The 23,634-nt window shown below is 44.3% G+C and overlaps 1 protein-coding gene across 1 annotated transcript in view; it reads left to right on the top strand.

The window, feature by feature from the left end:
- Positions 1–12,800: 12,800 nt before the first annotated feature.
- STPG2 (sperm tail PG-rich repeat containing 2) overlaps positions 12,801–23,634 on the top strand; it is a 980,631-nt gene continuing 969,797 nt past the window's right edge. Inside the window, exons 1-2 of the mRNA XM_077476582.1 lie at positions 12,801–12,940; positions 17,374–17,507. Of these exons, the coding sequence (XP_077332708.1) occupies positions 17,402–17,507 (106 nt within the window). The 5' untranslated portion in view covers positions 12,801–12,940; positions 17,374–17,401. The remainder of the gene's footprint in view (positions 12,941–17,373; positions 17,508–23,634) is intronic.

Raw genomic sequence — 23,634 nt, 5'->3', positions numbered from 1 at the left:
TTCGAGATTTGGATTTGGCCCCAATTTTATTCGTTGGGTTCAACTCCTATACCAATCCCCCAAGGCCAGGGTGTTTGTGAATGGTTGGTTATCGGACCAATTTCCCCTTGAGAGGGGGACCCGACAGGGCTGTCCTCTTTCCCCCATGCTGTATGCACTGGCGGTGGAGCCGTTGGCCATCATGATTCGGGCAGATGCTAATATCCGCGGCCTTAAGATTGGTAACCTGGAAGAGAAGATCGGGCTGTATGCCGATGATACCCTCCTATACCTGGCAGACTCGGGTCCTTCCCTGTGCGCTGCCCTTCATTCTATAGAATGTAACGGCGGCCATTCGGGTTTGCGTATTAACTGGTCCAAATCTCAGATCCTTCCCATTGACCATTTCCCCCCTCCGTTCACGTCTCCACCTCTGAGTCTCCCAAGGGTCTCCTCGATTAAGTACCTTGGGGTGCAGGTGACCAGGTCGCTCACAGACTACACACTCCTTAACATTGAACCCCTATGTACCCTGATCAAGACTAAGACACAGAATTGGGCCAGACTACCACTGGGGGTTATGGGACGCATTAATTTGGTTAAAATGATACTTTTACCAAAGATACTCTATCTCGTGTGGCATGCCCCCCTATATATACCACAAAAAATTTTCAAAACGATTGAGTCTATTCTTAACTCATTTATATGGGGACACAGCAGACATAAATTATCCTGGAAGCTCCTGAAAAACCCGGCAACGCTGGGAGGAGCTGCTCTTCCAGACTTTCAGGAGTACTACCTTGCCTCACAATTATCCCATTTTTATTATTTCGATAAAAGCGAACTACAACGATATCAGGCACTAATCTGTGGGCATCCTGACAATCCAGCCCACACCCCCCTTCAGGCAGTACTCAGGGCCCCCTTGACGGGTTGCTCCCCCCGTCATAACGCAGACATGCTGACACATCACCGGAGGGTGTGGGGGGTGGCACTGAAAAAACTTGGGATCCCACGGGTCCACTCCCACACGCCTCTCTGGTTCAACATGCACCTACCTGAACTGCTGTCCATTCCAGATCCTGTGGTGTGGATACGCCATGGGATCTTATATATTTATCAGGTCATGACTAATATGGGAATAAAAAACGTTTCAAATGCTCAAAGACGAATTTTCCCTCCCTAACTGTCTCCTTTTTAGATACCTGCAGCTCCGCCATGCCATACAAACCCAATTTATTAGCTCTAACCCATCCTTGGCAGTCCCCTCTATAGTAGATACAGTTACGGGTACTGAGCCAGCTAAATTAATCTCCACCTTGTACTCCGCTATCCGTCTCCCTGGTGTCATGGCCTTGGCCTATGCTGCTAAGGCCGGATGGGAGGTGGACGTTGGGCTTATTGCGGATGAGGATTGGGATGACATTCTGGGGGATGTGAAATATGTATCCCCCCGGCTGTCAGATCGCCTCACAAAGCTGTATATCATACACAGGACATATCTAACTCCCCAGAAGATAGCACGTTTCAAGCCCATGTACAATCCGGGATGCCGTCAATGTGGTCATACCCCGGGCTCCCTTTATCACCTTCTATGGACCTGTCCCACTATTCAAGCATACTGGATGCAAGTGATACGATTCCTGCACGACCAGATGGGTTCACCTGCTACCCTAGACCCCAAAATGTGCCTGCTCGGTCTGATGCCTAGCTTAGAAGCTGATAAATCTCTTCGCACCTTTTTGCATGAGACCCTATTCCTGGCAAGGAAAGCGGTGGCTAGAAGGTGGATGCAGGCCCTGCCCCCCACAATCCAGTGTTGGAAAAAAGAGGTAAATGATACTCTTCCATATAAGAAGCTGATTTATGTGCATAGGGGGTGTTCACCTAAATACGAAAAGGTCTGGGGTAGATGGTTGGCAGATGGTGAAACGTGTACTTGATATACTCACCCTTCATCTTCTCCTTTCCCTCCCCCCTTTTTCTTTTTTTTTTTTTCTCCTCTCCCCTCCCTCTCTGTCTCTCCCTTCTTCCTTTGTTTTTTTTTATATATACATATATACTATGTGATGGCTCTACCTCTTGTGGGTAGTTTGTTTTATGCTACACGGTTACTGTAATGTATCTATATACCGTATATACTCGAGTATAAGCCGAGATTTTCAGCCTCTTTTTTGAGGCTGAAAGTGCCCCCCTCGGCTTATACTCGAGTCATCGCCGTCTGACTGCTCGATCAGCGTATCGAGCAGACAGACGGCGGACATACTACAATTTGAAAGCCGCGCCTCCGCCTCCGCCTCCGCCTGTGATAGGCGGAACACTGAATTTCCCAGCAGTCTGTGTTCCGCCTATCACGGACATCGTCTCATCCTCGTCCGTAGTACGAGGATGAGACGATGCCCGTGATAGGCGGAACACAGGCTGCTGGGAAATTCAGTGTTCCGCCTATCACAGGCGAAGGCGGAGGCGGAGGCGCGGCTTTCGAATTGTATTATGTCCGCCGAGGCGCCGACGAAGAGCGGCGATCCTGGCAAGGCAGGGGACGGAGGCAAGGCAAGGCACGGCACGGGACGGGACGGAGGCAAGGCACGACACGGGACGGAGGCAAGGAGGCAAGGCACGGCACGGGACGGAGGCAAGGAGGCAAGGCACGGCACGGGACGGAGGCAAGGAGGCAAGGCACGGGACGGAGGCTCGGGACACAGGTAGGCTGGACACACACACACACACACACACACACACACACACACACACACACACACACGGACACACACACACAGGGATGGATGGATGGAGACACACACACACAGGGATGGATGGATGGATGGAGACACACACACACAGGGATGGATGGATGGATGGAGACACACACACACAGGGATGGATGGATGGATGGAGACACACACACACAGGGATGGATGGATGGATGGACACACACACACACAGGGATGGATGGATGGATGGACACACACACACACAGGGATGGATGGATGGATGGACACACACACACACAGGGATGGACGGACACACAGGGATGGACGGACACACAGGGACGGACGGACACACACACAGGGATGGACAGGCATGTCTCACCCTCGGCTTATACACGAGTCAATAAGTTTGCCAGTTTTTTTGGGGGTAAATTGGGGGCCTCGGCTTATATTCGGGTCGGCCTATACTCGAGTATATACGGTATGTGCTATTGTTTTGGCCATGTTGGCCTCCGTCAATTTATGTACCAAGCATTCGTACCTCAATAAAGTTGGCTTTTTCAATTAAAAAAATCTCTACCTTATAGTGCACATATATTTTAAGCACCAGCATTGCAGGCGACTGTCTTGTTACATGCGATTTTGGGCTAATCGCCACTTGTTGTTGCACCAGCTGAATGGACAATTTTAACTAGGATTACTGTTCCATTGTTGTTTTTTATATTTTTTATAGCTTCAAACACTGTGCACCTTTTTCCTTCTGTTTTGGATTATTCCCAGAGGGTTGTTTCCCTCTCACCAACACTTGGATCGTTTATGCGTTTTTGTTTTGATTCAACAATTTGATTTATTTTCTTTGATTGCATGATTCAATTTAGTGCACTGCACCGATATTTAAGTCTATGGTATAAAGACACCCGCACAGAGTCACTTTGCTTAACCCTCCCTTGGCTTTAACACCATATGCGATTTCTTTAGTCACAAGGCAAGCATTACTTACATCTTTTGCCTTATCTAGCTAATGATTACTTTTGTACACTGTTACACATATACTTTGACTTAGCAGATTTTCTTTTCAGATCTATTTATTGTTCAGCATTAGCACTTTGTATGCGTTTTTCGTCATTTTTAACAAATCGCATGGTGATTCACTTTATATATTTTTTATTTCGTCCACAATTTTATGTATAGTACTTTAGTCACTGAAACAAATACAGTAGTAGTTATTTTCACGGACCTTCTTTATATTCAGCACTGCCACTTTATGCAACTCTGCTACCTAAAAAATCGCATTGGGACCACTAGTCTTATTTATCATTAATTGTTTTTCTTATCCATTTGTCCACCACTCAAAATACTACTACGCATAGGAGTGAGGGTCCCTCACTATATATATACATATATATATATTTTTAATATTTTTTATATACATATATTGTCTTTTCTTTTTCTACGTTCCATTTATTACCTGTAGTGGAGACGATATTACATTTATCTTCTAATCTTTTGAGTACCTATTGAATATATTAAACCTGTTCTAACTAGATTCTTCACCATAGTACCGCGCACCACTACCTTTTTACCTTTTGATAGTAAAGGATTGATGTGTCCGCTGTTCAACATATCATTACTTGCTCTAGTGACCATGCACTTTGACTTTGTCCCTGTGGTCTAATGTATATTGGTAGACCTATCAGACCTTTACAGGATAGAGGACCATTGTTGAAATATACAGAAGGGGTTATTAGATCATAATGTGCCCCAACATTTCACAAATAAAACACAATAATAATATAAAGGATCTAACAGTGTATGCTATTGAAACTATCCCTCTAAAATCATCAGCAACTGAAAGGATACAAAATTATGCAGACAGGAAATCCACTACTTTATTTTCAGACTAAATACTGTATGTTGTCTTCCATGGAACTAGTTTGGATATTGACTATTTGAATAGTATCCTGTAATTTAAATAATTTTTGGGAATTTTTATCCTTATATTTATCTTTATTCTCACGTTAAAAGTGGTATTTCTTTTTCTTTTTATGAATGCATTTTTACTATTTTCAGGATAATCTTCCTAAGCAACATTGTTTCTTTTCCATTTTCACTTTCTATTTGGAAACAATTTCTGTACACTCAATTTCCACTCAGTAGATTAAAGTGTTACTAAACCCGGGACCCTGCATTCACTATTTCTGGTCTCCCACAGTACACAGAACATGGAAATACAATTATTTTAGTAAATATAAATGGCTAAATACCTTTTTCCATCAGCAGTACACAGTCTGCTTGAAGATTGTAGACATTTTCATTTTCCCCCGACCCTCTGTCTAGACAGTACTGATTGGCCCTGTGCTGATCACATGCACCCTCCCAGGAAAAAAAAACTCTCTAGCAATATACACCAAACTGAGCATGTGCAGCCCTAATGCTCTATTCTATCAGCAAATGGTCTGGAGTCAGTGGAAGAAAAGGAGGATCAGAAGACAGGATCACACAGCCTTTATACACAATGTAGAGGATTAACCCCTTAGGTTCCACAGTGAGTATAACATGTATGCTTTACTGTATTTACAGACTGATTTTACTGTTGTGGGATTAATAAGGATGATGTTTCTAGTTGATGTTTTATTGAGTGAAATAGAGTATTCACTAGCTTGCTATACATATAATTTCAAGGGCAGTCTATATGCCATGCATTGACCATTAGGGAGAGTAAAAAAGGTACCTATATTAAACCATGGACAGTATGCACATTTCCTGCATCTAGTGATACCATGTGGTCGTTTCCTGAATCCTGCATCAAAAGAGTAATGGCTAGAGGTAAGTTTGTCATGTAGAGATCTTGATCACCTAAAGGTTATATCTGGACTGGGGCCTACATATTTAGCAAGGATGGGAACCCCATATAATAGGGACCAATGATTGGTGAGAATTTCTCGCAGTTCCGAATGGTGTTTAGAATACCTGGTAATATATCTTACTGTTTCATTGTGTTTAACAGTCTTCTTTTTATATAACAATGAATTCCGTGATTGTCGGAGGGCTTTATTGTAGGCGCTCCACAAGATTGATTTGCTATAACTCCTAGCTTTAAGACAATCCCGCAGTGATTTGGCTTGTAGTCTAAATTCATTGGTGAAAGTACAATTGCGTTTAAGCCTTAGGTACTGTGCGTAGGGTATACTATGGATCAATGTAGCTGGATGAGCACTATTCGCATGTAGCGAGGTGTTTCCCGCTGTATCTTTTCTATAGAGGGTGGAGGCTAAACAGCCAGTCTCATCCTTAAAGATGGTAAGGTCCAGGAAAGTAATCCTGGATGCATCACTAGACACCATGAATTTAAGATTAAATTGGTTCTTGTTCAAGGTATCGATGAACATCTTCAGCAGGGCAGAAGTACCTGACCAAATGATGAAGATGTCGTCGATAAATCGTAGCCAGCACAGTCCATGATTAGTATAGATCGACAGTTGTTCATCTGAAAAGATAGCACGTTCCCACCCCCCCAGGTACAGGTTGGCATAGGCCGATGCACAACATGTGCCCATGGCCACCCCCTGCACCTGGAGGAAGTGGGACTCCCTAAAGGTGAAACAATTGCGTGTTAAGATGAATTGTGGAAGATCAAGGATAAATTCACAATACTCCCATCTATGATGGTCTTGCTCTCAGAGGAGGGATGCTTGAGTATAATGCTTCCACATCCAATGTCACGAGCAGGGCATCAGGAGGCACGATCTGTTTTAGCAAGTCAAGAGTATCTCTTGTATATGATGGCAATGCCAACATATGCGGCATAAGAATTGAATCTATTAAACGGCTAGCGTTTTCAGTAAGGGAACCAATCTTCAATAACTTGGACACCTTGCTTACATATTGTTTATATTTCTAATGTATTATTACATGTTTCTATAGATATGTAAATATTACTTTTTGATTTTGTTTCTTTATTTTTCCGTTAGTCACAATAATACAAGCTCCAGAAGAAGCGTGTCTGCACGCGAAACATGTTGAGCCTTTTTTTTCTTGAAATACACATACGATACCACAAATGCTGTACCTCTATTCATCTACTGGAACATTGATTCAAATATGAATTACTTTTCAATCTTATATATTTTCAGTTTCCAATTGAAAATTGAATAGGCTACAGTAGCGATAACTATATCAGATGTTGTATATTGTTATGACTATTGTTGTGTAATATGGTTTTTAAAGTGTTTGTATAATTAAAAATATTTTTTAAGAAATACATATTTTTTTATATATAATAGTGTCTTTCTGTCTACGGTGCCTAAAAAGTCCATAGCCCTTTTGTTCTTTCATTCTTTACAATATTTTAGGACGTGGCATCATTTTTGATGTATCCACAGTACCACTCTGTGATTTAGGATACATTTTCGTTTTTTCTTTACAGAGTAAGCTTTTGAATGGTGTAGATAAATTAGGACAGAACAAAATACAACAAAACCACTATTAGTTGACCAGATAAAGATTGTCCAGAATGTAAAATGCTTTAGTTAAAATGGTTTCCTGCTGAAACAAATTGGGAGCCAGTAGGAAAAATGTCTCTTACATTGGTGGCTAGTTCAAAGAATGACCCCCCTCTATGGTGGCCACACATGGTTTGGTTATATTACCTGGTTGATATAAAATTCAATCAAAACAATTGAATCTGCAAACAACTGAATAGTCATAACTTCCCTTCCAATCAATTTAGACTCAATTTCTGATCAGATTTGATTAAACTGAGTTGGGGCAGAAAATTATGAATATCTTTGCATTGATCAGCAGCACAGAGATAATTTGTTCGTGAATATGATAATATTTTGATCAATCAGATTATGACATTACATACATGGTGGAAACAGAGATGCAATCAATTATTATATAAAATAGTGCTGCGCAAAAGAAATGAAAAGGGGATGGGGTGAACAAAAGGGGGCTAAAGGAAGTAGAGGAAAGAGAAAAAAAGGGGAAGGAGGGAGGGAGGGAAAAGAGGGAATGGGGGAGTTGAAGGGTAATGTGTCAAGCCAGAGGCTAATTTGAAATTAATCAACACAAGAGTGTATAAGAAGGTCATACGGGTAGTATACCATTCACTACCTATCTATATAAGTAGACTGACACAAGTGCAAAAAAGTGCAAGCAATCAATGAAAATCTATGCGATATACCAATCACAAATCATTTCATATGAAACTCAACAAAACTGATACCGTGTAAAGTGCTACATTGTGATGATACAATATATAAAGTGCAAGTGCCAATAATATAAATGTGCAAACACTGCAAACAATGTGCAAAAATCCGCAAAAAAGGGGAGATTGTAAGTGTCCGTGTAAACAGCATAAAAATATTTTATAGTCCTTCAAATGCCTTGGAATATTTCCAATAAAGTGCTGGTGCTCCCAAATGGTGTCCCGACAGACAGAAAGGGGGGAGAATGTGATATTCCTTTTCTTTCCGTTTATTCAGGTGAATAGATGTCCCCTTACCTTACTGCTGTAAGGTCACAGCAGAAGAGTGTCCCCACATGGGGTATCCACTGGGCGATTGCACTGTTACCTGATCATCTCTGGATGTATTTGGGATGAAAATTACAACCTCTCCTTTCTCATCAATAAAGTGGGTGGACCTCATAGACGGGGCAAAGAGGGATGCTTGATAGTGTGATATTGTTTATTTTAATGTTTATTAAAATAAATTCACAGGTTACTCACATTAAAATGGTAAAAGTAAGCACAAACAAAGACGAGCGGCGAGCTCGTAAAACGTCACTTCCAGTGTCTCGTTCTCCGACGCGTGTTCGTCACGATCACGTGACTTCTTCAGACTTCTTCTTCACTTATTCTCTCTGGAGAAGAGACGCTTGAGAGGGGATATGATTTCAATTGATAAATACCATACTGGTGACCCCACAATAGGGATAAAACTTTTTGGGGAAAGGGAGTTTAACAAGACTCGTGGCCAATTAAAAGAAAAGAGGTTTAACCTTAAACTACATAGAGGGTTCTTTACTGTAAGGGCAAGGATGTGGAATTCCTGCTGTGGTCTTAGCGGGGAGCATCGATAATTAAAAAAAACCGATTAGATAAGCACTGAATGACCGCAACATACAAGGATATACAAGGTAATACTGACATAATCACACACATAGGTTGGACTTGATACACTTGTGTCTTTTTTCAACCTCACCTACTATGTAACTATATAACTATATACATAAATTCTAGTCCCTGCTCGCTGGATCAGAAACCTCAGATTAGAGGATGTATAAATGGGGAGTTTCCAGGAAGTAGACTGAGAGAGAACTGAATCACGTGTGCATGGAGTTGCTGCTGTTGTATTTTCATCCAGATCTAATACTTTTATAAACTACTAGGGATAGACAGCACAGAGTAGATTGGCTGACTCTGAATTCTGGTGCCACACCACAGTTCCTGTCGGCTCCATTCCAAGCTGGTCAACCAACAGTTAGAAGATACCCTTGTGACTGCTTATCTTGTCTTTAGGTCTCTCGCACAAAGACAGACGCTGCATAAATTGCACAGTCATGCAACAGTGTACCCAAATGAAATTTTTATCATTTTTTTCATACAAATAAAACACTTTTTTTTTTTCTCAAAATCTTCGGTCTGTTTGTTGTTGGTTTAGCAAAAAATAAAAAAAACCCAGTGGTGATTAGATAACACCAAAAGAAATTTATATTTGTGTGAAAAAAAATGATAAAAATGCCATTTGGGTAGAGTGTTACATGACTGCGCAATTGTCATTCAAAGTGTGAGAGCGTGGAAAGCTTAAAATTTACCTGGATAGGAAGGAGGTAAAAGTGCCCAGTAGGTAAGTGGTTAAGATAATTCCTTGGGGACCCCCAGGTCACCAGAACTAGTGTCCCTATAGTAAGGTTTTCTCTCTATTATGTTTGTGGGGACACCCCAAAATTTGGGTTTTCTTTTTATTTATTTTCACTTTCAATGATAATTGTAGACAGGACAGATAGAGAGGGTGAATCTCCTTAACAGGGGCACAGACAGCAATACAAACTGATGAGGGTTCTAATCCCTCTTCCCTCTATCCCCATTTTTTTTTAAATTGCCTTTAGTTACAGAATACTTTAATTTCCGAGATTACTGATTAATTTCTGTTCACTGAGGCCCTATTCTTGGTGGAGGCACTGCAACGTGCCAACATCATTATCAGACCCACTCTTCCACTTAGCAAAGCTTCTAGTTATCTTATTTACCTATAGGCTTACAGCCATATCCTGTTGGCAGAGGGCCAGTTCTCTGGGCTACATGAGGTTGATTTAACCATTTAAGGATCGGAGAGATTTGCCACCTTAAAGCAGAGGTTCGCCCACCGCTGCAAAAATTAAAATAATAATTGGACACTTACCTGTCCTGGAGTCCAGCGGTGTCGGCACCACAGCTAATGTTTCCATCAGCTGTCAGATGCTTCTGCCTCCGTTGTGAGTAAGGAAACCCAGCAGTGTAGCCTTTTGGCTTCATGTCGGGTCCCTACTGCTCTTGCGCCAGGCTCCATTCCTCTCTTACTGGCCCGGCGACAGGGGGAGGAGGAGGGGGGAGGAGGGTGCCCCAGCCGTGACGTCAATACCCTCGGCTAAGGCTCCCGAAAGTGGGGAAAACATACCTGTTAAAGACAGGTATGCTTCCCCCCCCCCCCCCAAAAGGTGCCAAATGTGGCACCGGAGGGGGGGGGAGTACAAAGAGCGAAAGTTCCACTTTTGGGTTTAATGACCAGGCCATTTTTTTTAGATATGACACTGCGTCGTTTTAACTGACAATTGCGCGATCATGCAGTGTTATACCCAAACAAAATGTATGTCCTTTTTTTTCCCACAAATAGAGCTTTCTTTTGGTGGTATTTCATCACCTCTGCGGTTTTTATTTTTTGCGATATAAACCAAAAAATTCACAATTTAAAAAAAAAAACAATATTTTTAAATTTTTGCTATTATAAATACCCCCCCCCCCCCCCACCCCTCCACAAAAAAAAATGTCTTCATCAGTTTAAGGCCAATATGTATTCTTCTACATATTTTTGGTAACAATTGCAATAAGCGTATATTGATTGGTTTGCGCAAAAATTATAGGATCTACAAAACAGGGGATAGTATATGGCATTTTTATTATTTATTTATTTTTTACAAGTAATGGAGGCGATCTGCAATTTTTAGCGGGACTATGACATTGCAGCACACAGATCGGACACTTTTGACACTTTTTTGGGACCATTGTCATTTATACAGCGATCAGTTCTATAAAAATACACTGATTACTGTGTAAATGTCACTGGCAGGAAAGGGGTTTACACTAGGGGGCAATTGAGGGGTTAAATGTGTTCCCTAGAGAGGTGTTTCTAACTGTGTGGGGGGGGTGACTGACTGGGAGTAATGAGAGATTGCTGTTCCTGATTACTAGGAACAGCAGATCTCTCTCTACTTCCCTGTCAGAACGAGGATCTGTCTATTTACATTGACAGATCCCCGTTCTGGCTCTCTGTGGAGAGATCGCGGGTGGCCAGTGGACATCGCTGACACCGGCCGCACGCATCAGCCTCCAGCATTGCGCGCCCCCTATAGCTCTTGAAGCGCCCAACGTACATCTATGGCAATTCACGCAGGAGAGCCAACCTGCCGCAATATAATGAAGGCGACTGGTCAACAAGCGGTTAAACAAATGCCTATGTATGTGAGTCTGATCCAAACACATACTGTACATACTAGTGATGCACCAAGAGTTCGGCCGCCTTCAGCATTGTGCTGAAAGAACAAAAAAAGTGCCAATAATATTTTGACGTGATTTTACAGTGATTTTGACACAATTTTACCTTTTAGTTTTTTCACAGGTCATGTGACTCAAAGAATGCATCAAAAATGCAACACAGGTGCATTTTTGATGCGTTCTTGCTGTGTTTTCAGTGCTTTTCAATGGATGGGTGCGTTCTTGGTGCGGTTTGCCAAATATGCACCAAAAATGCAGCAAGCAGGATTTTTAACACCACTACAAAAGATGCCTATAATGGCTGTCAATAAAGTCATATTCATTTAAATTCACAATATTAATTAAAAAGTCGAATATAATACAATTATTTATAAAAATGTATATATTTTTTTACGGTTTCAGCCAAGTGCGTCCTAAACTGGCGGTTTCGGTACCAACATTTTTATTTCGGTGCACCACTAGTACATACTATATGTGTGTAAGGCGCCTCTAACCTAATACATACTGTATATATGCAAAGTATCTCTGGCACTGACGGAGTCTTGCATTTGTGAGAAAATAGCTCCCTCTGGTGGCGTCCTAACCACACAATTTATTTGATTAGATTGAGTTGGTGATTCTTCATTGTGTGGATTGAGTTTCATCCTGAATTATTAACTAGTATGAATGTGGGTAGAAAATCTACTGCACTGAATCAAATCAGCTCTGTCTTTCCCTTCCAGTCATCATGTTTGGAGCAGGTATGTGGAATTGGTCACTAAAGAGCAAGTCTTCCTAATAAAATCCCCCAAATATTGGATGAGCTTAGTTATTAAAATCTGGTTTACCAAGATACATTTTTAATCAAAGAAATATAGATTTTTTCCTTTTCTTATACACTATATCATTTAATAGCTTCAGATATTTATTGAACTTATTTGATATATATATAACGTATAATAAAAAAAAAAAAAAAAAAAAGATTTGATATAAAAAAAAGAAATATATATTGTAATGATTTGTTTTAATTTAGATGTCGCTCTTAAAAATCAAATGGTCAGTAGAGGGGGCGGGGGAGTTAAAAAAAAATTATATATATATATATATATATATATATATGTATATATATATATATAGCTCTCTCTCTCTCTAAATGTATAGCGATATATAAGGGGATATATATAAATATAAATATATATATATATATATATATATATATATATATATTTAATTTTTATCCTGTATATATGAATCCCTGACTCAGAAGACTTGTGTGTAGGGGATGATCAGAGCTGGGCAGAGGGGAGGGATCGATCCTGCAGTGGTGGAATGTGCTCTGTACTGCAGCCCCGATTACCGGTGTGTACAGTGAGCGGTGACTCCTCTGGTTTCCATGGAGACGCGTCTCGCTGCGTACGCAGACAGGTGTCATTGTGTGATCAGCACAAAGGAGGTGAGATAGAACACCGGAGCCTGGACACCCCATCCCGTGTACACACAGCCAGCACCCCGACCTGTAAGTCATTCTATGTCCTGTATGTGTGCGGGGTACAACACACTGAGATCCGGCCCCCCACCCTTTCTCATGTCTTCATACATATTGTATCAGCAAGTAATCTCTCTTGCTCCCCTATAGTGTCCTACAGTACAGTGATAAACTCAAAAGCAAACTTTTAAAAAGGAACTTCAGCCCCCCTCATATGTATGATCTGCCCCCACAGCACCACCATCTTTAACCACGTCACCCCCAGGGCCTTTCCAGCACTTTTTGCTGGAAAATTTCTTAGAACCATCAAACATTATATATATTTTTTTAAAGCAGAGGACCTAGAGAATAAATTGGTGGGCGTTGCTACTTTTTTATGTCGCCCCGGTATTTGCGCAGCGGTTTTTCAAACGTAATTAAAAAAAAATTGACTTAAAAAAAAAAAATATATATATGAATGCAAAAAAAAGCACAATAAATGTTGTTACTCCGAGTAAACAGATACCAAACATGGCACACTTGAAAATTGCGCACGCCCGTGCGACAGCAACAAACAACGTCGATTTTACTATCCATAGGCAATGCTTTAAAAGCCTTTACAGGTTACCACTTTACATTTACACAGGTGCTCTGGTACTAGAATTACTGCCATGATCTGGCGGGTAAAACAGTGATACCTCACATGTGTGGAATGATCGCTGTTTCCGTGCGGGTCCGATGCCTGTGTTCAGCTTTGCGTGTGAGCACGGGGGGGGGGGGGGGGGGGGGGGGTGGGCAGTTTACATTTTTATTTACTTATTTATTTTATTTTTATACTGCTGCATTATGTTTTTTAAAATCACCTTTATTGCTATCACAAGGAATGTAAACATCCCTTGTGACAGCAATAGGCATGTGGCAGGTACTCTTTATGGAAAGATCTGAGGTGTATAAGACCCCAGATCCCTCCTCTGCCCTTAAAAGCATTTGATCACACCAAGATCAGTGTGATCAAATGCTTTTCTTTTTTAAAAATGGCGCCGTTTACACTTGGGTAAACCAGAAGTCATGTGACATCATTGCTTCCTGGTTGCTATATCATGGAGTTGAACAAAGCCGATCTGGTCATTGTTCAGTTCTGTGATCAGCAGGTGGAAGTGCCGGCTGCTCGATATGCACTCCCAGTGGGATGGGAGATCCCGATAAAGGCGTGGAAGGCAGTGGGAGTGTGGGGGCAGGGCAGCCATAAGAAATTTTTGGGCCCCTTACACAGCTTTTGACTTGGGGTCCCCACCCCCCAAGCCTGACCACCAACATTCCCCACCAACATTCCCCACCAACATTCCCCAGGGCTTGCCTATGGGCCATCCTACTGAATCCGCAGGCCGGCCACCTCACCTGTATGCACTCAGCCCCCCATCACACCTGTATATATGTCAGCCCCCCCACACACACCGGTATATATATCAGTACCCCCCCACACACACCGGTATATATGTCAGCACCCCCCCACACACACACCGGTATATATGTCAGCACCCCCCCAACACCTATATATATGTCAGCACCCCCCAAACACCTGTATATATGTCAGCATCCCCACACATCTATATATATATCAGCACCCCCCAACACTGGTATATATGTCAGCACCCCCCAACACCTTTATATATCTCAGCACCCCCCCAACACCTGTATATATGTCAGCACCCCCCAACACCTGTATATATCTCAGCACCCCCCAACACCTGTATATATGTCAGCCACACACACCTGTATATATGTCAGCACCCCCCAACACCTGTATATATCTCAGCACCCCCCAACACCTGTATATATGTCAGCCCCACACACACACACCTGTATATATGTCAGCGCCCCCACACACACCTGTATATATGTCAGCACCCCCCCACACACACCTGTATATATGTCAGCCCCCCCCACACACACACCTGTATATATGTCAGCACCCCCACACACACCTGTATATATGTCAGCACCCCCCCACACACACCTGTATATATGTTAATGCCCCTCACACACACCTGTATATATGTTAGCGCCCCTCACACACACCTGTATATATGTTAGCGCCCCTCACACACACACATCTGTATATATGTTAGCCACCCCCCCAAATACACACCTGTATATATATTCAGCCACCCCCCCCCCCCACACACACACCTTTATATATGGCAGCCCCACATACACAAGTCTGTACACAAGCCTCTGGCCCCTCCCTGTACACAAACAGCCCCCTCCATGTCCTTCACAACACCCAACTTGTAACTTCCTACCTGGTCCCAGCTTGTTTTTACAAAGCTGACATGTTGCTGAGAAGCATAGTACAGGCAGATCACATTCACACGAGGGGTGCACATGCACATAGTAGCCAGAGGTGGCAGTTAAGAGCTTGATGTCTAAAATCAATTACATGAGAACTGCAGAAACTGTGAGATCGTTTCTCTACTGCACAGCATGGATCCCCTTCACCAGTCCTGCTTTCTTCTGGCCTGGGCGGAGAAATTCATACTACAACAGCTGAATTCTGGTTTCAGGTCAGTGGCTCAGGAAGTGTTGGAATGAGAGGATCAGTATTGTCGCGTACACATGATTGGACCATCCGGCAGACAAACCGCCAGACTTTGCAGCTGAGGTCCGCCGGACTTACCGAAGGAGCGGACCCGCCCACACACGACCGGACTTTTCCAGCGGGCTAGGTCCAGCGGACAAGCCACTGGACTATGGTGGGAGTCCGCCGGACTTTTGAATTGAACGCACTTGCCCACACACGGAGAAAAGTCAGTTAGTTTTTAACGTGGCTCCAGGCCCCCACCCTATGTGAATGAGTATGGGGTACGATGTACCCCTACCCATTCACCTGGTGAAAAAAAGCGTAAATAAAAAGACAACACAAGTTTTTAAAATAATTTATTAGACAGCTCCGGTGGTCTTCTCTTCTTCCGTCTTGGGGGGTCTTCTCGCCGGAATTCTCCACTATCTTCTGCTAGCTCTTTTACTAGCGCAGGAGCCCGGCTTTCTTCTTCATCCTCCCCGCTGCCATCCGGGGGTCTTCTTCCTACTTCGGGGTCTTGTCCCGCTCTTCGGTTCTTCTTGCTAGGTCTCCTCTATCTTCTTATAGCTCTTTTACTAGCGTTGGCCTGGTCTTTTGTCACCGCTGCCGCATTCTTCTCTTCATGTGACATCACCCGTTGACCCCGCCCCTTGTCCCTATATAAGTCACCGCACAATGCATCCCTGCCATTGCGGCCAGAGAGAGCATTGTGTCAACATCACAAGGAAGAAGAGAAGAAGAGAAGAGTAGAAGGCGGCGGCGGCGGCGACCGAAGACCGGGCCAACGCTAGTAAAAGAGCTATAAGAAGATAGAGGAGGCCCGGCAAGAAGAACCGAAGAGCGGGACAAGACCCCCGAAGTCAGAAGAAGACCCCTGGATGGTGGCGGCGACGATGAAGATGAAAGCCGGGCTCCTCCGCTAGTGAAAGAGCTAGCAGAAGATAGCGGAGGAGTTCGGCGAGAAGACCCCCCAAGACGGAAGAAGAGAAGACCACCGGGGCTGTCTAATAAATTATTTAAAAAACTTGTGTTGTTTTTTCACCAGGTGAATGGGTAGGGGTACATCATACCCCATACTCATTCACATAGGGTGGGGGGCCGGTATTTAATAAGGGGGCCCTCAGATTCCGATAAGCCCCCCACCCGCAGACCCCTACAACCAATGGCCAGGGTTGTCGGGAAGAGGCCCTTGTCCTCATCAACATAGGGACAAGGTGCTTTGGGGTGGGGGGGCCGCAGGGCCCCTCTTCCCCAAAGCATCCCCCCATGTTGAGGGCACGCCGCCTGGTATGGCTCAGGAGGGGGGCCATCCGCTCGTCCCCACCCCCTTTCCTAACCAGCTGGGCTGCGTGCTCGGATAAAGATCTACTACGGAATTTGGGGGGACCCCCACACCGTTTTTTCAGCGTAGAGCTTCCCCTTTAAATCCATACCAGGTGACGGGGCTAGCGAGGTGTCAATCTTGCCGATGGAGGCGGCGACATTCACTTCCTTCTCTAGTCCCGGCTACCTGGAGCCACGTTCAAAATGAACAGACATTTCTCCGTGTGGGCACGTCCGTTCATTTCAAAAGTCCGGCGGACTAGCACACAGACGGGTGGATTGTCCGCCGGACTGCCATGTCCAGCGGATAATTTTGAGTCAAAAGTTCCTTCTAAGTCCGCCAGACTTTTGAAAATAAAAAGTCCGCCGGAGCCCACACACGGGCGGATTGTCCGGTGGACCAAGTCCACCAGATAGCCCGATCGTGTGTACAGGGCATATGAGAGCCTTGCCACCAACTTAAAAAGTGGAAGATGAGTCCCTGTTTTTCTCCCAGTAGAGGTTACTTTTAATATAGTGCTTAATAAGGAAGATAGTATGGTACAGCATGAGCTCATCAATATTGGTTTTCTTTCCTCAGGAATATTGTCTTCTACATTCAGACTACCATGTATGACCGTGCACCACGAACGCTTGCTGTTACTTTGGGCAGCACTCGGGAAAATGTGGGCCCAGGAACATATGACGTGTCTGCAAACAACACCCACAAGCCAGGTTAGTTGGGGGCTACAGCTACTGCATATGGAGACTTCACAGAAAATATCAGGGTTATCTTTGCTGATCTTCTAAAAAAGCTCCTTCCATGAATGTGTCTGGGTTTGATACCGCTCAGTTGTAGACCTGGAACAATCACACAACAATCTAAGAGAAACTTTACACCATACACTTCTGTGGGCCGGTATCCAGGGGCCCCCTTATTAAAGGGGGCTCCCGGATTCCGATAAGCCCCCCGCCCGCAGCCCCTGACAACCGCTCGCTCGCCCCCCCTTTCCTGGCCGGCCGGGTAGCGTGCTCGGACAAGGGTCTGTTGTGGACTTGGGGGGGCGTTGGGGTTCCCCTTTAAGTCCATACCAGGCGGCGGGTCCAGCGACGTCTCCTTCGCAGGCCCCGCCTACCTGGAGACCCGCTCGAAATGAGCGGACTTTTCTCCGGGCGGGAAAAGTCCGCTCATTTCAAAAGTACGGCGGACTGGCATACACACGGCCGGATTGTCTGCCGAAATGTGAGTCCGGCGGGAAGATTGGAGTGCAACACGGCATTCTAAGTCCGCCGTACTTTCGGGTCAAAAAAGTATGCCGAAGGCTACACACGGGGGGGGATTGTTTGGCGGACTTGATTTTGCCGGACTTTTCCACCCGCTTGTTTGATCGTGTATACGCGGCATAATGGTGAATAAAGCTCTGTCATCCACGGAATCCAGCCCTGAGAGTAACAAAACTACCTAACTAGCAGTGGTAGGAGATATCCAATAGTGTATTTCCTGACAGACTCCATGGCAGCAACTTGTGGGTTAAGTCCCGCCTCCACTACCCTATAGGACACTACTCCCATAAATCTTTGCTCCCTGCCCCTGGCCGTGTTCTTTTTTTGTCCTCCTCCGAAGGACCCAGAGGTGGTCTTTCTACCTGATGATTTATCATCCCCACGATCGAGGTCGGCCGGTCTGCGACTCTGGGTCTGGAAAGTCGCATTACTCCGCTAAGCCCTAGCTATTAGCAGGGTATGGAGTGGGCAGTGGAAGAGGCGCTGTGAAGAAGCCCATGTCCTGGCCACTGGCAGGCAGGCTGCGCATTGGTCGGATAGCCAGCTATTAGCAGGTGAACTGTTTTTGCCCCCTGGAAAGTCCGGTGTCATCTTACCTTACCTTCGGCCGAGTGATCGATCGTGGTGGGAGTGGTGAGAGGTTCTATAAGTTCATTATGGCAGCAGTTTTTGTATCTTTTATCTGTCTTAGTTTTTTATGTTTGTTTGTATGTGCAGGCAATGGCGGCTGGTTCTTCCGCGTTCCAGCCGCCGTTCTACTTCGGGGTTTGCGTTTTCGGCCGTACTGCGCATGCGCAAATGCGGTTGAGATCGAGGCTTGGTTTCACGCATGCGCACAGGCACGGTGGTGACATCACAGGGGCGGGCTATTTAAACGGGGAATTAGTCTGCAAGCTTTGGTAATGCTTGCGGGCTGTTGCGGTGACTTCCCCCTACCTCTGTGTTGCATCTACTGGTAAGTGGCATTCTGGGGCAGGGTGGCTATCCCTTCCCTGTCCCTTGCACTGATCCCTTGTCATCTTTTCAGCGCTTATGGATATCGCTGAGGACATGGATTGTTTACCGCCTGTTTGTGGCCAGCCCTCTCATAAAAGGTATTTTTAATGATCACCTGAAGGTCTGGTGGGGGAGGGGTATTTATCGGTTAGCTCTGTCCTGATGTATTGTCTCTTGTGGTTTCTTGTCTTGTTCCTGTTTCAGCCCTTCCAGGTCAGAACAGCATCACAGCTCTCACAGAGGGAGCGACTCCTCCAAGTCGCATCACCGGCACTCCTCTTCCAAATCAAAACATTATGGTTCCTCCTCAAGATCAGGACACCGTAGTGAGGAACGGTCGCACGCCTCGAGGACTCAATCTAGTCACTCAGCTAGTGCCTGTTGGGGGTGCAGAGCTCTTGTACCGGCAGGAAAATCTTTATGCGATCCTTGCTACGCCAAGGCTTCCAATGAAAGGGGTGACGCGGATCAACAACTTAAAACCCTGGTGGAAAAAGTTGTTAAGGAGTCCCTCAGAAATATTGAGGGGCAAAGGAACTCTCAGTCTCTAGGCGCAAAGGAACCTTTTCTCACCTTCTTTTCAGATAGGGTAGTCCTAATTCCGATGTTGGGGACAAATCCCAAGGTTACCTCTGTTTTCCATGAAAACCAGGAAATCACTCTTCCTACCTTCAATTCTGCTGGAAGTCAGGATCCACATCCACTCGATTTGGGAGTTACTCTAAAACAATATCTGGATGTTACAGCTTCTTTTCGTCAATCTGACTTCCTCTTCGTGCTATTTAACGGGAAAAATAGAGGCGCTAAGGCCTCCGTTAGATCCATTGCTGCTTGGGTGGTCCAGGCAATCCAATGGGTTTATAGAGAGAAGGGCTTGGCTCCTCCTGAGGCGGTTACAGCTCACTCTACCAGAAGTCTCTCAACCTCATGGGCGGCTTCGCGTCATGTTGCGCCTGATGTAATATGCAGAGCGGCCTCCTGGTCTTCAATTCATACCTTCATGTCTCACTATTGTGTTGAGCCAGCATCTTTATCCTCTGTTGATTTTGGTTTGAAAGTCCTGTCGGCCGACAGTGTTAAATAAATCTTTTGTTCAGCATTTTGCCCACCCGGGTGTGTTTGGCGAGTTATTTCCCACACGTTGCTGCCATGGAGTCTGTCAGGAAAATGGAAAATTCCTATCAAAATACTTACCGTAATTTTCCTTTCCTGATGGACTCCATGGCAGCAGGAGTTCCCTCCCAAATGGCTGGAGTAGGCTAGTTACCGAACACGGCCAGGGGTAGGGAGCAAAGATTTATGGGAGTAGTGTCCTATAGGGTAGTGGAGGCGGGACTTAACCCACACGTTGCTGCCATGGAGTCCATCAGGAAAGGAAAATTCCGGTAAGTATTTTGATAGGAATTTTCCATTTTCATACAATCATATCATCTACCAATAAAACATACAGTATATTTCATTGTCAAAAAAAACAAACATTATTTAACTAGAAGATTTACAAACCTTCCTGAACAGGCCATTTTTTGTGGTACGGCACTGCGTTACTTTAACTGACAATTGTGGCACTGTACCCATATAAAATTGATGTCCTTTTTTTCCTCAAATAGAGCTTTTTTTTGCTGATATTTGATTACCTCTGTGTTTTTTAATTTTTTTCACTACAAACAAAAAAGACCGACAATTTTGAAAAAAAAATTTCTTCATCAATTTAGGCCAATATGCATTCTGCTACATATTTTTGGTCTGTGGCTGATGACTGGCAGGTGCCAGCGGACATCGAGTCCGCAGTACCCACTGATCATGTCCTGGTGTGTGTAATCACCGTGGGAGCAAGCCACCAGAGGCACGCATTCATGCCCCCCTACCCGGAAGTGCAGGGTCACATACGCAATACTGCACACAGCGACCGCCCTGTGGCAGTGAAAGTGCTATAGGGTGGTCGGCAAGTAGGTAAAATATAACTAAAGGTAAAACCTTTTTTTTAAAGTTTTGGATAGAGTGGAGGGGGATTAGAACACTTGTCAGTTTTTATTGCCGCCTGTGCTCCCATTATTAAGCTTTGGGGGGTGAAGTGATACACATTGGGAATGTGGCCTGGCTCAAGTCCAGGCTGAGGTTGCCATTCACTATTGATCTCTGGGATGGTCAGATGTGTGGTCATAGCGACACCTTTTTTCACTTTGAGCAAACATACAAGCTGGGACGAGCTCCCTCTGGATTCGGCACTCCAAGGGGTGGATGCCTAGGACTTGTTACCCCTTTCAGAGAGCACACGATAAAGGTCTTTGGGTCATGTGACCTAACGACCAACTGAAAGGCTTCTGTCAGACAGGAGGCAGTGCTTACTCTGAAAAGTGATCCGCAATGGATCACTTTTCACAGGGTGGCATAGCAGCAGCTGACAGGCATTCCAGAGGCACTACAGCTGCCTTTAAAAAAACTTTTTTTAATTGCTGAACAGCAATTCTACATTATGAGACCACAACACAACTGCGAGCCAAGTGTTTGACCCGTGGTTACAGTGTGGTCCCATTGATCTCAGTTAACATGTTTGACAGGCCGTGGTGTCTGTCAAACTCTGAAGTTAAAAGTGCCGCGGCCACAAAGAACAGACGGTAATATTTGCATACCTCCCAACATTTTGAGATGGGAATGAGGGACACCTACTAGCAAACGTATGTAGGCATAGGACATGCCCCCTGCCATGCCCCCTTAAAGGAGAATTAACCCAAAAAAGTTATTTAAATCCACAATTGACTTTTTTTTACCACTACTATTCCTTTATATTGGCTTTTAAAATGTACAAATGCAGCAATTTATAATTTAGATGAAAGGTTTAGCACTGGGAACTTTTGAAACATAAAAAGTGCATTTTGTATGCAACTATATAGATCAGACCAAAATGAGGGACAAATGAGGAGGAAAGAGGGACAGAGGGACATTGCTCCAAATCAGGGACAGTCCCTCGAAATCAGGGACAGTTGGGAGCTATGTATTTGCATTAGGGTAGGTTCCTAATGCAAATGACTTGGCTGACTGCTTTTACTGGCTCCCGGCCTCCCATGTGAAAGAGCCCAAGTGTACATAGCAGGCTAACAATGCTATTGCTAAATGCAAGGCTGTGGCCTAGTGTTGTTAGTTTGGAACAATAAGTGATGCGACTGGCAGGATTCCCAACGAAAAAACTGTGCAACGGACTCTCAAAAAATATTTGCTTAAAAAACTGCTCTGTATAAAGTGAGGCATGATGCCAACATACTAATAAATGGATTTAGGGTTAATATAAACCCCAGAATATATATATTTTTTTGTCTGTTTGCTTTAAAAAAAAAAAATGTTATCCAGCATTTCCCCATCCCTCTTTTACTGTTCTCGCTTAGGTAAGACATGTCTCTTCTCTGGCAGCCTCCTGGGATATTCCCATTACATATCTCTCCAGGCTGCATGCGTAGGGGCACACATCGACTGTGGGCAGAGCTGGCAAGCATAATTGTGGGAAGGCAGCCTTAAAGTGGAACTTTTTTTTTTTTTTGAAAAATCTTTTTTATGAAATTTTTCATTAGCATACAAAATTAGCCCACGCAGGAGACAAAACTTTGCCCTCGCAGGGGTAGTTCTTCTGATGCGGCTACATACCGCAACAGGGCACAACATAAACAAACTAACTTATACTATAACCCCAATGTGGGGAGAGGTTCAGTTCAGAAGAATCTGTGCTCAAATTGGTACCAACAGGATAATGCAAAATGAGAGTAGTTGGGTCAATATACTAACAGACTAGAGATATTGGGGTTTATTTACGAAAGGAAAATCCACTTTGCACTGAAAGTGCACTTGGAAGTAAAGTCGCTGTAGATCCGGGGGGGACATGCAAGGAAAATAAAAAACAGCATTTTAGCTTGCACATGATTGGATGATAAAATCAGCAGAGCTTCCCCTCATTTCAGATCTACCCCTTATATTTAGAGAGACTGCACTTCCAAGTGCACTTTCAGTGCAAAGTGGATTTGCCTTTCGTAAATAACCCCCATGGTGTTAATCTAGTAATTGGTTACTGCATCAGTTGCTGTGGTATTATTATCTAGCAGGGCAGGACTTAGGGTGGTGGGGGCCCCTGGGCTTGAGTCACTTTCAGGCCCTACCTTCTATTACCTTCTATACATTACTGTATTTATCGGTGTATAACACGTGCTGGCGTATAACACGTGCTGGCGTATAACACGCACCCCAAGTTTAGGAGGGAATTTTAAGGAAAAAAACTTTTAGAAGGGAAGTTTAAGGAAAAAAATTACATTTAAATGCCCATCAATGCAGCCTTATCCAGTGTCATTGCAGCCTTGTCAGTGTCATTTGCAGCCTTGTCAGTGTAGCCTTGTCATTTGCAGCCTTGCCGCAGTGTCATTTGCAGCCTTGTCATTGCAGTCTTGAAGTTTAAAAATGGCACCGCAGTCCTGAGCGGAGCTGAGAGTAGCCGAGTGTACTCGGCTCGGCTCACAGTCATGCCCAGTCCCTGTGTTATGTCCATCATAGGTCAGGACTGGGCATGACTGTGAGCGTAGTCGAGCCAAGTACTCGGCAGGGC

This window comes from Lithobates pipiens, unplaced genomic scaffold (assembly GCF_037356315.1).
Source record: "Lithobates pipiens isolate NorthernLeopardFrog02 unplaced genomic scaffold, aLitPip1_a1.2 Scaffold_13, whole genome shotgun sequence".
NCBI classification, from domain to species: domain Eukaryota; kingdom Metazoa; phylum Chordata; class Amphibia; order Anura; family Ranidae; genus Lithobates; species Lithobates pipiens.
This window is presented reverse-complemented; position numbering and strand designations above follow the sequence as displayed.